At 36.1% G+C, this 14,857-nt stretch overlaps 4 protein-coding genes across 4 annotated transcripts; 1 reads left to right on the forward strand and 3 right to left on the reverse strand.

The window, feature by feature from the left end:
* Positions 1-627: 627 nt before the first annotated feature.
* Positions 628-3,429, reverse strand: LOC123226171 (agamous-like MADS-box protein AGL82). The gene is made up of 2 exons (XM_044650679.1): positions 3,287-3,429; positions 628-1,869 (listed from the first exon to the last, which is right to left on the reverse strand). Exon 2 carries the CDS (start codon positions 1,860-1,862, stop codon positions 864-866), a length of 999 nt encoding a protein of 332 aa, XP_044506614.1. The 5' UTR covers positions 1,863-1,869; positions 3,287-3,429; the 3' UTR covers positions 628-863.
* A 2,037-nt stretch (positions 3,430-5,466) lies between these two features.
* LOC123226067 lies at positions 5,467-7,683 on the forward strand. Its single transcript, XM_044650535.1, has 2 exons — positions 5,467-6,240; positions 6,547-7,683. The coding sequence occupies exons 1-2, from the start codon at positions 5,552-5,554 to the stop codon at positions 7,382-7,384; spliced, it is 1,527 nt and encodes a 508-aa protein (XP_044506470.1). The 5' UTR covers positions 5,467-5,551; the 3' UTR covers positions 7,385-7,683.
* A 729-nt stretch (positions 7,684-8,412) lies between these two features.
* Positions 8,413-11,011, reverse strand: LOC123226066 (receptor protein kinase-like protein ZAR1). Its single transcript, XM_044650534.1, has 2 exons — positions 9,400-11,011; positions 8,413-9,266 (listed from the first exon to the last, which is right to left on the reverse strand). The coding sequence occupies exons 1-2, from the start codon at positions 10,844-10,846 to the stop codon at positions 8,614-8,616; spliced, it is 2,100 nt and encodes a 699-aa protein (XP_044506469.1). The 5' UTR covers positions 10,847-11,011; the 3' UTR covers positions 8,413-8,613.
* An 808-nt stretch (positions 11,012-11,819) lies between these two features.
* LOC123224927 (protein PLASTID MOVEMENT IMPAIRED 2-like) lies at positions 11,820-14,581 on the reverse strand. The gene is made up of 3 exons (XM_044648711.1): positions 14,047-14,581; positions 13,846-13,960; positions 11,820-13,753 (listed from the first exon to the last, which is right to left on the reverse strand). The coding sequence occupies exons 2-3, from the start codon at positions 13,951-13,953 to the stop codon at positions 12,017-12,019; spliced, it is 1,845 nt and encodes a 614-aa protein (XP_044504646.1). The 5' UTR covers positions 13,954-13,960; positions 14,047-14,581; the 3' UTR covers positions 11,820-12,016.
* Between the last annotated feature and the right edge of the window lie 276 nt (positions 14,582-14,857).

The raw sequence follows: 14,857 nt of genomic DNA on the forward strand, positions 1-14,857 counted from the left end.
TTGGTGCTTTCCCTTGTATCTGTGCTATTTGACCAGAGGGTGTAACCTTTCAGCTTTGTTATTTTGACTCATTTTTTGTGAGGAATTTTTATATTTTGATTCTGAACTAGGAGCATAGAGTGTGTATGAAGATTGATGTAAAATCAGTATAAATGTAGAAGACCCAGTTGTTCTTACTATAGCTTCAGTTGTAGAGGAAAACTGGAGGGGGATGCATTCGAATATAATGATTTAATTTCTTGGTATTTAGAGTTAATTAAATGATGTTCTTCTTTTTTATTGAAATTAAACGCACGTCATTAAGTGTTAGTGGAATATAATCTGATTCTAAAAATCCAACCTGTGTTTTTGTCTTTTGTGCTGAATTCTAAGCCTAGAAAGATTAATTTGTAACTCCATGGTAAAATTAATTAATTTTACGGGGTGGATCCAAGCTGGCAGCTGGCTTGGAGCAATTCCACTGCTTCGTTTGAACCAATAATCTTGAGTTAAGAGTTTCGATTCAACAATTTGGATCAAGATTTTTTTGGTACATCTATACTATGATTCAGGCTTTATAACAATAAAGTAATTTAATTCCTACTTTTGAGCTAATTTGGAAACATTTCAATCTATACATTTTTCAAAACTTGTATGTCTTTATAAAAAGAAGAGTATTGGATCCAAATTTGTAATCAAGGGGAGGAAGCCTAAATTCGTCACAAACCTTCCCGAAAGTATGAGGAAAAAAAAAGATCATTACAAATCTCCACCAGAATTAGTCAAAAAACCTTCAATTAGTTAAAAAACTAAATCCTAAACATCATTAATAAGCCTATCTAAGCTGACAACTTCTTCAAAAAAATATCCACATCTAAGGCCTATCACTCTAGCTGCTGCCCAGGTGGTTGAAGTTCAGAATTAACACTTGGCCTCTTCAGTTGAGCAGTATTCTCATTAGAAGGAGCACTTGAGGATATCGCCAGAAACCGGTTAGGCTGCGATGGTCGGAGATTCCACTGAACTTGTCCTGGCAGTGGAGTCTGTGACAATGGGAGACACCACCACTGGACCGGTTCCTGCAGTGGATGCTGTGATATTGGAACATTCCACTGAACTGGGGGTCGCAGTGGAGTGAATGGAATGGTGCTAATGGATGCACCAATAGACTGCTGTGGACTGCTTGTGCTACTAGATGCACCCCCATTTTGATATGGATTATTTGCATTGCGCCTCATCCATATCGGAGTCCCCGTTAAAGATTGGGAGGGTATTTGATAAACCCTATTGTTAGGCTGGAAATTGATCGGCTGCTGAATATCAGTTGATTTCCCTTTACATTGTCGATGGCTATCTACATTGTGAATATGGTTGTGGCTAATCTGAGAGTCCTCTGATGTTTCTGATGCTGACTTTCTCATTGCTTTAGGACTTCCTTTCATTGTTTCAATCTTTTTCACTGTCGCTGCAAGCTTAGTGTTCAATCTACAAAGAGCTTTCTTCATTTGATCCTCTGAAAAACTGTCAAAACGTTGATCCCATGTAGCATACTCAAGTATCCGACTCTTCTTGGGAACTTGCTTAACCGTATTTTCATTTGAATCAGGCCAAGGACCCGCCGTTCTCTGTCTGCGATCATCTTGGTGTTTACCCTTGTACCTGTTGATAATACTAGTTAGCTTACCTTCCTCAGAGGCCCACGTCTCAGCCTTCCCAGGCTGATGTCTCTGTTTGGGGCCATAGATGATCATGCATGCGTCCACATCACAAAGAGTTTTGAACTCCCAAGCCTTCTTCAACAAACTATTCTTTCTCTTCTTGAAGGTTGCCAAACGAGCTTTCTCATTCTTTATAGGTTCCAGTTTCTTTGGTTCTTTAGCCATTTCTAGCCTGGCAGCCAAGGAACAGATATTGATAATCACATCATTATCTCTTCATTGAAAAAACAATTAAAAAAAGGCTTTACTAGGGACCTATTCAAGGTTTTAGAGATTCACACTAAGTTACAGAGATAGCCAAAAAAAAAAAAAACATTTGAACTTGTATATAGGAAAGTGAAGTAGAAGTATAGAAATATCTGCTCACTTCGAAATCTTTCCCAAACAATGTAAAAGCAGGAATATAAACAATGTAAGCTATTGAGAAGAAGAAATGCAAAGAGTTCAATAAATAGAGAAGTTCATATTAACTACAGAAAAACTTTGAAAATTTAAACTGTCAATGTCCTCTCTCTACTACTTCAATGTTCCTTCTTGGTTTATTCTCAAAGTCCTATCCAAACCCTAATCTAAACGAGGAATTGCATCCAAATTCTAGAACACAAAAAGAATTAAATATAAAATTCTAAACCAAATATGTCTTTAACATCTCTATCACTCAGACTTTTTGAAAACTAAGATAGAACAAATAGGAACATGTTGCATTGGAAAAGATAACAAATTAGCCAATGAACTGAAAAGGATTTCATGCCTCTTCTTTGGAAGGGCTGGATTTTAATTGAAGCCAGTACCTTTGCTTTTTGATAGAAAAAAGAAACTTCTGCAAAGAAACAAGAGCACTTCCTTTTATTTAAATATATTTAATGGCCTTGCAAGCCAGAATTTCCCTTTCCTCATATAGGATTCATTATTTAGGGAAATAATTCACAACTTACCATTGAAACATAACTTGACAAAAAAAGATTTAATTTCTATATACAATTATCAACAAACAAGCCCCAAAATTGGTCTCAAATATTTAATACGGCCTAGGCAAATCCTCAAACGAGACATTCGTTATAAAAATTTGAGTTACCCAGATTATAGCCTAACCAAGATTTCTAGATTCTACCATGAACCTCACTCTCTCGTCTTGGGAAAAAAAAAAAAACCAAACCCTAGTACAAGTATGAATCAATCATAAATTTGAGTGACAATTTGATGAGCATTATCAAAGGTTTTAATCTTCATAGTCATGAATTAAGCCAGGGAAAGCAAAAGCCTATAAAAGGAAGGCACACAAACACTGCAAGCTTAACAGTAAAAAGATTCTCTTCATTGCCTATATATTTTCCCGGGAAAATAAAATCACTTCAAACAACAACTAAAACCTTAAAAAAGAACAAAGGAAAGTTAGAAATCCTTACGAAATTCTACGCAAATATAAGGTGGATTCAGAAAACAAAAACAGAAAGAATATGGCATCGTGTGGAACCTTAATTGAACAATAACATTATATTATCCTCAAGCACGTTTGAGTATAAACGATGCATAGAAAATTTCAGAACGAAATTAAAAAAAAAAGAGTGAAGATGAACATTCGCACTCACAAATTTTGAGAGGAAGTCTTTCCTTTTGTTTGGCTTTGGCTGGAGTTCGCAGACGATGTTTCCTCTTCCGAAACTTGGTTTCTTGTGAAGGACGTAACCGATTCCAGGAGTTCAAAAAGGAATGGGAAACTTAAAGAGTCAAGTTTTCTAATAGAAATAGGAAACCAATATACTTTCCAAATGTTACTTTTTTTTTTTTTTTTTTTTTTTTTTTTTTTTTTTTCTATTTATAAGAATCTATTTTTTATTTTTAGATTTAAACGATGTTTCCTTATCTCAGCACCCAAGTGTTTCAAAAATACGAAACTAGCCCCCCATGCTGTTAAGATTCCTTTAAAAAACTGTTAAAATTGAAATGACTTTTCTACCCTTAACAAATATCTAATAATTGTATTATCAAACTCATAAATTAATTTTATATAATCAACCAACAAACTTACTAAAAATTTCAATAAACATAAGCTAATTAAATTGTTATTTAAATTGATTTATGTTAAAAAAAATTATCTAATTAATTTTTTATGTAGTTCTAGGAATTTGAGATATTACTAAGGAGACGTTTGGTTTTGATGGTAAAAAAATTATTTTGGTAATATATATTTTATTATTTTTATTACTTTATTTAGTTTATAAGTAATAAAAGATTTTGATAATCTTCTATTACCAATGGTGATGTGATAAATAATATAAAAAGTAATTTATTTACCACTTTCACCTTGAGTATTAAAAAATTACCAATGTAATATTGATTTTATTATAACTATATCCTTATTTATTAATTTTTTTAAAGCAAAATAATCTCATTTTTAATTAATATAATAAATAATATAAAAAATATTTTAAAATAATTATATCATTTTGCATGAGACTGCATTTTGCATATATTTCAACCTGCATTTAATATGATTAAATGCTAGTATTCTTTTATTACTTCTAATTAAACATAATAATTATTTTTATATATCTATTTTTTTAAATTTTATCAAACATAATAATAATTTATATCTAGTAATTTTCAAGATAATTTATCTTCAATATAATATTCTAATTTTTGTAATAAAATATTCTCCAAACTAAACACCCCTTAAGATGATTTTTTACAAGAAAAAATATACTAGTATTGTTAATCAATCTTGCTAGTTGTTACATATCAACGGAATAAAATTTAAATCTACTTCTCGATAATTTAAAAAATAACAATTACACTTATGAAAGATTGAATAAAATGCAACAAATAAGAGTGTTAATAATATATTACAAATTATTGGGTCATAAGAGTATTTTGAAAATATATTGGGTCAACATATAATTTTTAAAGAAGTGGTGCCCAAAGTTAGGATAACAAAAAGATTGTAATAATTGAGGTTTCAAACATTTTTAAATGTTATATTGTTATATTTAAAATTTTTGAATACGATATATAATTTAGTTATTTTTAACTAATAGATGATAAAAATACTATTTTATAATTATACTGTTAACTTTTTTTCTTAAATTAAATTTGATTTTAAATGAAAAGTATTATTTATGTTTTCTAGAAGTGAAAAAAAAAAATTTTAATATGAAAAGTGTAATTTACTCTCACACAGATTAAAAACTTAAATCATCGAAAGTTTGTGATTATGCCGCCCCTTGTGACATGAACATCTCAACAACAAATTCATACACGTATGTTTGATTGTAATCCTAATTGTGTTGCTATCCCTCTGGTTTTGATTCAAACTAGAACAAGTTGATCCGAAGGCTAATCTATACTCATTATTGAATTAAACTTGTCAAAGAAGATTTTAACACTAGATCTCTTATGTTTAGAATTCTCTCTTTCGATAATCAAATTATCCGTATGAGACGGAATTTCAAATACTTACTTTTATGGAAACTGATTTTTTTTGTTAACGGACATTACCCAAGGCCTATAAGTGGCCCCTATAATCGGTGGGCCGAACTCCCACAAGCTGTGCTAAAAAGGGAGACCCGATGTGCCGCGGGCCAGCTTGCGCAGTGCGCATACACGTACCTCCTAATTTGTCTTAAACTTTAAACCGGTTAGGATCGGACATCGTTTGTTTGACCAGTCACTTTCTCCCAAATCCACCTCCGCTGTCGTGGCATGGCATTTTCCACGCACGTTCTTGCCACGTGGACTCGCATCTCAATATCTTAACATGAAAGCAAAGCAACCAAGCTCTCACTTTTAACTCAAGCTCTCACGGTCCGTAATTAAGTGTTTAAACCTCTCAGATCTTGCCGCCGCCGCAGTTTTTCATGGACCCGCCACCACCGCATACTACCGGAAAGCTCCGGTTGATGTGTAGCTACGGCGGCCACATCATCCAGATGCCCTTCAAGAAGTCGCTTTATTACGCAGGCGGTGAGACGCGTATCATCAGTGTTCCGACCTCCAGCACCACCTCAGTCTCCGCTTTGTCAGCCCACATCGCCGCCAGCTTAAGCGTCAGCTACCCGTTCACTCTCAAGTACCAGCTGCCACTCCATGACCTCGATTCACTTATTTCTCTTTCCACTGATGACGACCTTCAGAATTTTCTGGAAGAGTTACAACGAGTTTCGAATTTTCCGAAGCCTACACGCGTCAGATTGTTTTTGTTTGGGTTGAAACAGTCCGAGTTGAAGACTACTCAGTGCGGGTTGACTCATCCGAAGACGGAGAGTTGGTTCGTGGACGCGTTGAAAAGTGCAAAGATAATGCAGAAGGGGGAGATGGGGTTAGGAGGGGAAGGCCAAATTCACAGTGAGGGCAGTAATGGTAATGGCAGCAGTGGTGGGCTTTGTGGACAAGAGTCTATGGTGTTGGAAACGTCATCGTCTTATGGTTCTACATCGTCTTCAGTTTCTTTGTCAAATTTGCAGCCCGTTAGGGCCTGTGGTGATGAAAGTTTGAGTTTTTATCAAGACAGTCGGGCCAAATTACCTTTAGCTGAGTCTTCTGCAAGGTATTGATTTTTATTACTTATTAGTTTTATTTTCTCTTGTTTATATTCCTCTTTGGTCTTTTGGTTGATTTGAAAGCTGTTAAGATATAGTGAGAAATTATAGAAGCTGGTAAAAGGAAATAATCGGACCTGGTTAATTTATTATTAATGCTATTATGTGAAATCGCAAATTGAATTGAATCTACTAATACTTGACTTGGTTACCATTGAACTGCTTTAAACGCGTTTTCATAGATTTTCCAAGAACTAAATAGGAATGAAATTGTTTTGAGGCATAGTTTTGATTGTGTGATTAACTTTTTACAGTGATATAAATAGCTTGGGAAATGCTATATCGAATGCGCAGATTGGAACTTACCAAGACCACATTGTTCCTGTTGTTGCAATGGAAAATAAGGTTTCTTTCAACCCATATGAATCATGGGATGGTAAAATTCGTGAACCTGTCTTAGATATGCCATCACATGGAACAGTTCAGGCTTCAGTGTATACGTTATCTGCACAATTGGATCAGCTGCAGGGACAACAAATGCAATTTGTACAATTGGGTGGTCATTATGTACCTCAAAACCCTACCGGAGTAGTGCCGGTTGCCTCTTACTATCCTGTGCATAACATGCTGTCACATCCACAGCAGCTGCAATATCTGCCTAGTCAGTCATACCCAGTATATTTTATGCCAGCTGGTCAGGCCCAAATATATGAGTCTTCTGTGCACTATGGTTCCAAAGAGATTTTTCCAGTGGTTTCAGGTTGGCCTCCATTGCATCCAAATTCTATGTTAATTTCTTCCCAAGTAGCTCACAAGGATGTCATGGCAACCCCACCTCTACCTGAGTTCATCCCACCAGTTTATAGAACAACCCAGGTTGTAAATGCACCTATCGATGTCAATTGTAATGAAAATAAGCAACAAAATGTGGTTGATTCCCAAACAGATAGTCAGCCTCAGCTAATTGATCTTGGTTCTGGAGAAACTGCTAATTACTGCGATGAATATAATGATGACCCTGCACTGTCCCAAATATATAAAACTCAGCCACTGCCACCCTCGTTGCTCCCTCAGTATCAAACCATGAAGGCCTCAACATTACCATTGTCAGAGGCTTTGTCACAGTCGCATTTGAACAAAGTAAACCGATAGGCTAGAAGCGTATGGCCAAAGTAAGTTGGTTATCTGAAGAGAAGAAACAGTTTTGGTAATGGAGTCAGGGTAAATTTGAATGCTTTTGCTTGTTTTATCATTTTGGTGGTATTTGTTCCTGTTTGATATACAGTTAGAGAAATCGGCCACCAGTTTCTTTTTCTTTATCTTTCTTGTCATGCAATGTTCCATATGTTATTTGATTAAAGTGTTTGAGATTATGTAGTGAAAATTCAATAATGATACTTGCCTCAAGAGTTGTATAGTTTTAATTTGATGTAAATATGTTGCTTCTCTGATCTCGATATTCATCTTTGATGACAATGAAGTTCTGGCTGCTGAATAAATTTAAATTTGTTTGTTGTCTGTGACTGCACTTCCTGCACTTAGCATTTTATAAGGTTTTGTCAATTATATTTTGTTTCCAATAGTGTTTAAAAGTACTTGATTTGGAAAAAGAATATGCGTATTAATGTGGTCTAGCGCATGATAGCTGTGAAGCTTTCTTGACATGATAGTTGTGATTTTTGAACTAGAACTTAGCCACTCCACTTGTTCTTGGCACGTTCCTTTTTGCTTTTACCATGAAGGCTTTTTGTTCATTTTTCTTGCAAAATCTTTATCACCAAAAATTCAACTTTTTGAGATGGTCAAACTGTTATCCTATTGGAAGGCATTGCCTGCACCCTGTTGCTAAATTTATTCTTCACACTTCAGTTTGGATGAGAATTTATTTGCCTCTCAAGAGGCACTTTTTAACATCGTTTTGGCATGAAGTAATTTCCCTTGTCATTATCATTTATTAGATTTTATGTTAAACTATTTGCAACCAGTTAAAAGTCACAAGTTTGATATATTTGAATTATCCATCTTTAAGTGCTTGATTTAGTTCACAGACTTTCAAAGCAATGAAAGTTTTTAGTTACCTAAAAAACAAAAGTTTTTAGTTTTGTGCAGTCTGTATGACGGTCGTGAAAGCCATTGATTAGAATAAGAAGATAAAACTAATGTTACTAGAAAAATTCTAATTCAAGAGAAACTGGGAAGAAGAATCCGATAAATATAGGGAAGGAAAACATTTTTACCTAGCAGAGCCTGATTAGAAACATAAAAGAAAACTATGTACAGTGATACTAACTCGAAAATCTTTGCTCCCCTTCATTAATCGTGGCACTCATCTGGCATGTCTTTTATTGAGTGAATTTTTTTACTTCATTAAGCATGTTCTGTTATTCAATGGGTGATGTTAGTCTGTCCAAACTATCAAAGACATGCCTCATAGAAGGTCTCTTATCAGGGCTCTTACAGACACATGCCAGAGCGATTTTTAGCACAGAAGCTATCTCATCTTCCTTGTTGAGATCACGAGCTAAGAGGGGGTCCAAGATATCTATCATCAGCTTCCCCTGCTCGAGCATGAGATGAATCCATTGAACAAGATTCATTTCCAGGGAACCTATCTGAATCATTGGCAGCTTCCCAGATATCATCTCCAGTATGATTACTCCATACGAGTACACATCCCACTTCTGTGTTGGCTTTCTGACTTTTGAAAATTCAGGAGCTTGATAACAAGAAGTGCTCAAGGTAGAGTTTCTCATGGTAAAATCACATGGAGAACTCTGTTGTGGTGTTCCATTGGTCGTTTGTTCACATTGGGATGCTTGTGATTCCTCGGTTATATTAGCAAGGCGGCGAAGTCCAAAATCAGAGATATGGGGCTCCATGTTTTGTCCTAGCAGAATATTGCTGGGCCTCAAATCTCCGTGGACATACCTTCTGGGGCTGAACTCATGTAGAAAAGCCAGTCCTCTTGCTATTCCTTTTATGATTCTCAGACGAACAGGCCATAAGAGAGGTCTGTAAAACATTCCAGCTTTCCCTGATCAATTTTGAAGAATTAAAATGGTTAGCTAATGAACATGTATGATTATCATGGAAATTATTTATTAACATTGGGCAGGCAAAGCAGAAAGAATCAAAATTTGCAAATTCTTCTAGGAGGCAACACTTACCATGAACTGCAGTGGTAAGGTCATCATTGGGTATATAATCGTAGATAAGAAGCTTCTCCTCGACAGACCAGAAATAAGCACGGAGACTGACAATATTTAGATGCCTAAGCTTTCCAATCGCTTCCACCTCAGTTTGGAACTCCTTGAACCTTTGCCAGCCTCCACGCCCCAATCTTCTTACCACCATGGTTGGCCCATTGCTCAAATCAACTTTATACACAATGCCAATTCTGCTCTTACCCAGAGGGAAAGCTGGTGCTATCAGGAGGCGCTCAAGATCAAAATCAACCTGTGAGTCTAATGGCACAAATTCATACTGCTCCATAACTTCTGATAAAGTTTCCAAGTCATTTTTTGTGAAGCAGGAAATCTTCTGTCTAAGCGTCAACTTTTCTCCTAAGGGGCTGCTGCCAACACCGTTGCCCCGCTTACACGCACAAGAGTCCTTGTACCTGTGATAGAACAACATCCCGATTGTGCAGATACCCACAACCGTGGCAATGGAAACAGCTGCAATCACTGCTCTGGAACTTGAATGGACTTTCTTTCGTTTAATAGAAGGGTCAGCAGGGTTGGGTTTAGGAAAAGTTTCTGGAGGACAAAAAACTTTCAAAGGGGATCCGCAGAGCAAAGGGTTGTCTATGAAAGCCGGTGGTCCTAAATTTAGTAGGCCCGCAACTTGGGGTATGGGGCCGCTAAGATTGTTATGGCTGAGATCTATGAACACTTTCTCTGGAAGGTTTCCTAGAGTTGCTGGAACAGAACCACCGAAAAGATTGTGAGACAAATCAAGAGTATCCTTCAAGCTTGATAATTGGCCAATGTCGTTGGGGATCAGACCACTCAATTTGTTGAAGGAAACATCGAGCTTTTGAAGTGTAGTTAAACTGGTTCCAAAACCATTTGGGAGAGAGCCATTCAAACTGTTGTTATTGAGGACTAAAGCTTTTAATCTCTTGCATTGAACTAGAGATGAAGGTATCGAGCCATTAAATGAATTTTGAGAAAGATATAGTAATCGTAGGTTGGTGAGATTCCCTATTTGAGGAGGAACAGGCCCAGAAAATGAATTTCCTGATAGGATCAAACTTCGTAAATTTGATGCATTGAAGAGCTCAATTGGTAAACTTCCATAGAAGTTGTTGTTTCTGAGATTAAGACGGTGAAGAGAAGAGAGTTTTCCAAGATCAGGTGGAAGAAACCCTGAAAGATTCTTGTTTGGAATGCTGAGAGAAAGGACTTTTCCTTCTCTGCATACAACTCTCTTCCATGGATACGATCCACACGGATTATCGTCTGAGTTGTTCCAATTGTTTAGATAGCCTTCTGGGAAGTTCTGTATGGCTTTTTTGAAGGATAGAAGAGCAAGTCCTTCAACATTTTGTGAAGCCACAGGAGGATTACAATTGCAGAGGAGAAAAGTCAAGAAAACAAACGGCAAAACCATCTCTGTGAAGAGTAAATGAAGAGAATTCAAAGCTGAAAGAAAGGGCTCTGAAGAATCACCTTAATACTCGACAAACTCAGACGGACGTAATCTGGAAGCTGGAATTGACCAACATATTTTACGTGATTTTTAAACTAGCAGTGCTTCTCTTTCCTGGCATTTCACCTCTTATAGTCAGTTCGAAGTATTGACTGGGCAAACACAACTCATGCAAAGTGCAAAACCACTTTGATTTCCCAAAACTGGAAAACTGTTTTGGTATTTCTGATTCCAGACAAAATTATTTACAATTTATAAACCATTCTTCTTTATCACGAAAGCTCAATTTTTAATGTAAAGGCTGTATTTTCTATCAATTAATTTGCATATGGCATGCTTTAGTATTTGCAAACACGGTAATTATATTTAATTATGAGTCTTACATTCAGTTTTACTCGTCAACAAAGCACAATTGTTTTTGTTTATATTCTATTTTAAGAGTGTCAAATTTCATATTCTTTTTCTGTGTCAATACTTTTATATAGTGAACAGAATTACGCAGGGTAGTGATCATGTGTTTGGGATGGTTGACATAATGAGGATAACGTTCCAATATTGCTGTAAACAGCGTGAGTTAAGGCGATGATTGGTGCATTTAGATGTTGGCAAGTCAAGTGAGCAATACAATGAACGGTCTATTAGGGACGGCACGACAGCAACTAGTGCTTCCATAGTCCAACCAATAACTAACAAATTGACTAACCAATGCATCGATTTTCTGGTTGCCTAGACTTCGGTTTCACCATGAACTTTAATTTATGATAAATTGCCAAACTACGGTATATATACGTTGCAATCGGAATCTGGTTGCAGTATATATGGCTTTGACTTTAGCCTGTGCTTAGTTGTTTAATTATTCAACTGTCTTCAAAATAAACTTGCTCAATTGGGTTTCTGGAAGTACAATATGATGATTGAGTTTCACACAAGAAAATTTGAGACTTTAAACATATTGTTACTGTATGAGATGTAATAGAAACAGTATACAGGAATGCCTCACGCAACTAACCAGAGCTTCAACTTTCCAAAATATGAAAGTATGAATTGATGAAACTTGGAAGGCTAACAGTTATTACATAAATATCAGCTGATATTTAAGCTTGTAAAAGATCTTCAAACAGCTTTGAGATCCTAGTCAGTGTTCTTGCCACTAAATAACTTAGCAAAACTTGGCATCACCTTTGTTTTCCTCTTGACGTTGAAGGAAGTTGATCGCGGCGTCTTATTTGCAGGGGAGGCAGATTTCTGATACTTCCCCCGTCTTGATGGAGTTAAATTGCCACTGGCTTTCATAGATTTTCTTGACAATCTGGGCTGCAAGTTTTTGGCTTCTGGTGTTTTTCCTTCCCCGTGTCTCAAGTTCTTTATTTCCTGCTCTACCTTTCTCATTGTTGAAAGTGATCTCTCAGTTCTAAACACCTCTTTCTCTTCATCCATTCTTGTTTCTTTGATTTCCCATTGAGCCATTTCAATTTTCGTTAGTATTTCCTTTTCACTGGCCTTTAAAGCTTCAATCCATGCGTGAGCTGCAGCCACTTTCACATCTGCAAGTTCCACAGCCCCAGCAGCATGCCCAGTTAAGTACTCATATTCAAACTTAGAAATGGTAATTAATGAACCATTCTGTGATGCAGAAGCTCTCGATTGCATTGTGCTTTTTATGAGAGATTTAAGATTCTCAAGAGCTAAAGCTTCTGATAATTTCGCTTCCTTCAGCTCTTGCATTGCAGCTATCAACTCCTCTCCAGTTGAATCAATTTCAGATTCAGTTTTCTGAATTCCTTCCTTGATGGTTGCAGTTTCCTGAATTATAAGCTCTTTCTCTTTCTTTGCAGCTTCAGCTTCAGTCTTTAACTGTTCAACAGTAAGTGATAGATTACTTACAATTGCTTTAGCCTTTTCTTCAGCTGCAGAAACATCTTCCAGCTTAGATTTTGCTCTAAGTAGCTTTGAATTAAGGTTTTGAACAATCGAATCCGACTTGTGTTCTGCTTTCTCTAACCGCACTGTTTCTTCAGTCACGTGCTTCATCTCATTCCTTATTACATCCATTGAAGCCATGAACTGATAACCCTCATCCCTTCTAAAAGCTAATTCTTTCTTGGCCTCCTCTAACTCTTCCATGACTGACCTTAACAAAGGCAAACCTCCCAATTCCTGAAAACTGCTTTCTGTAAACTTTGAGGTGTCATCTCCTTGGAGCCTTTTGTCCATTCCTTTGACACATTTTAGTGCATTTTCTAACACATTCACATCACTTAGTGTGACAGCCAATTTCTCTTCAACCTCCTTAGACTGCTCAATCTCCTCAACTATTTCTTTCTTTTTCTTCTTTGTTTCCTCCATGGCAAATGAGAATTCAGAGGCTTTTTTCTCTCTTTGGGCTTCAATCTCTTCAACCTCTTTCAAGGCTTCAATTCGTGCCAACTCAACCAACACTTGTTCTTCATTTACTTCCTCAGTCTCTTTCCTTAGCGTTTCAACACTGATATTAGACCACATTTTCGAGCTTGTTGTCTCAATCTCCTTCTCTGCCTGCGATTTTTCTTCCAATACAGAAGCCATATCAAGCTTAAGCTTACTCAATTCTTGTTTCACAGCCTCCAATTCTTTCATCACTTCTGCATACTGATAACTCTGCATACTCTTACCAGACTTCTTTAGCGTTTCATTCACATATTTCATCTTCGCTTCTGCCTTAGAATTTGTATCCTCGATCCGGGAAACCAGGTCTTTGACTGTGTTTCTTGCAACAGATAATTCGGACTCAGCTTGAGCTTTTACAGACTCTGCCATTCTTCTGCTCTCTCTGTACCTATTAATATCTCTTCTCGCCTTGTGGAGCTCTTTCATTCTTGAAGACGATGTCTTCAATATGATAAACATAGATAAAATTTCCAAAACAATTATATTAAATCAAAAGCAACAACACCAACAAGAAATTTGGCAGTTAATTTTACCTCTTGAGAGTCCATCTGGAGTTTCCTCAGTGAAGAAGTACCATCAATGAACCATTCTCCATACTTATTATCTGCTGCTTTCACTGACCCATTTCTTCTTTTATCCATCCTTAACCTGTTTCATAACAGTAAGAAAAACTCAAAAGATATACATGAAATCCATCCAAGGAGTTTGAAGGAGCATGAGATTGAAAGACATACCGGGTAAGTCTTCTGAAGGGAAAAAAGTGGAGAATTGTGTTCAAGTTAATGTTTTTGTTGGTTAAATTCAATAGAATAAAAGACAGAACAGCAAAGGAAGAAGAAAGAGTAAGCTGTGTTGTGACGATTGGTTGGTGTTGGAGGGATCGCCAGCCATGGAATATTCCATTTTCGGCTTTATTTTCGTTTATTTAAATTCCTGGAGATTGGCAGCAGGAACAAAAACCAGTTTTTTGTCAGGTTCATGGAAAATAATACCGTTGATATTTTCAGGCACAGTACAGAGACAGGCCAATCTACTGCAACGTGTGAAGATGCTCAACCACAAGAACAGGGAATTTTGAGACTTGAAATAAAATAAAATCATAAATTGTGTTCATCCCCTCAAAGAGAGTACCCACCACCATATTCAAGCAATAAAGCCTGCTTAAAATTGTCGGTGCTCATAAAATTAAGCTGCAAATCTCCTTTGAAACATGAAATTCGATGAGCTTTAATGACTATTGTTGTTGGGCATATTCTACCAATAAACTCTACTAAAGGAGATTGAAAATCAACCATAAAATATTTTGACATATATTCATTATTATCATTGGCCTAATTACTGAAACATTTTATTTTGGCCAAATGACTATATACCACCCATAGTTTGATACAAATCCAACTTTTCATCTATTAATTATCAAAAACATTAATATCAACTTATTTGTTAAATTTTACTATTATTGTCAGGGTTAAAATTGTTATTTAATAAAAATATTTAAAAAATAAAAATTTATCACATTTTCATCCCCTAAGTATAAAAACTAAC

This window comes from Mangifera indica, chromosome 9, assembly GCF_011075055.1.
Source record: "Mangifera indica cultivar Alphonso chromosome 9, CATAS_Mindica_2.1, whole genome shotgun sequence".
NCBI lineage: Eukaryota > Viridiplantae > Streptophyta > Magnoliopsida > Sapindales > Anacardiaceae > Mangifera > Mangifera indica.

Bases quoted from the DNA above. Each gene is read 5' to 3' on its own strand.
- LOC123226171 (XM_044650679.1), bottom strand. From the start codon at position 1,862: ATGGCTAAAGAACCAAAGAAACTGGAACCTATAAAGAATGAGAAAGCT.
- LOC123226067 (XM_044650535.1), top strand. From the start codon at position 5,552: ATGGACCCGCCACCACCGCATACTACCGGAAAGCTCCGGTTGATGTGT. The intron at 6,241-6,546 runs GTATTGATTTTT...AACTTTTTACAG, and splicing joins TTAGCTGAGTCTTCTGCAAG to TGATATAAATAGCTTGGGAA.
- LOC123226066 (XM_044650534.1), bottom strand. From the start codon at position 10,846: ATGGTTTTGCCGTTTGTTTTCTTGACTTTTCTCCTCTGCAATTGTAAT. The intron at 9,267-9,399 runs GTAAGTGTTGCC...AAAATTGATCAG, and splicing joins CCTTACCACTGCAGTTCATG to GGAAAGCTGGAATGTTTTAC.
- LOC123224927 (XM_044648711.1), bottom strand. From the start codon at position 13,953: ATGGATAAAAGAAGAAATGGGTCAGTGAAAGCAGCAGATAATAAGTAT. The intron at 13,754-13,845 runs GTAAAATTAACT...ATCATATTGAAG, and splicing joins TCCAGATGGACTCTCAAGAG to ACATCGTCTTCAAGAATGAA.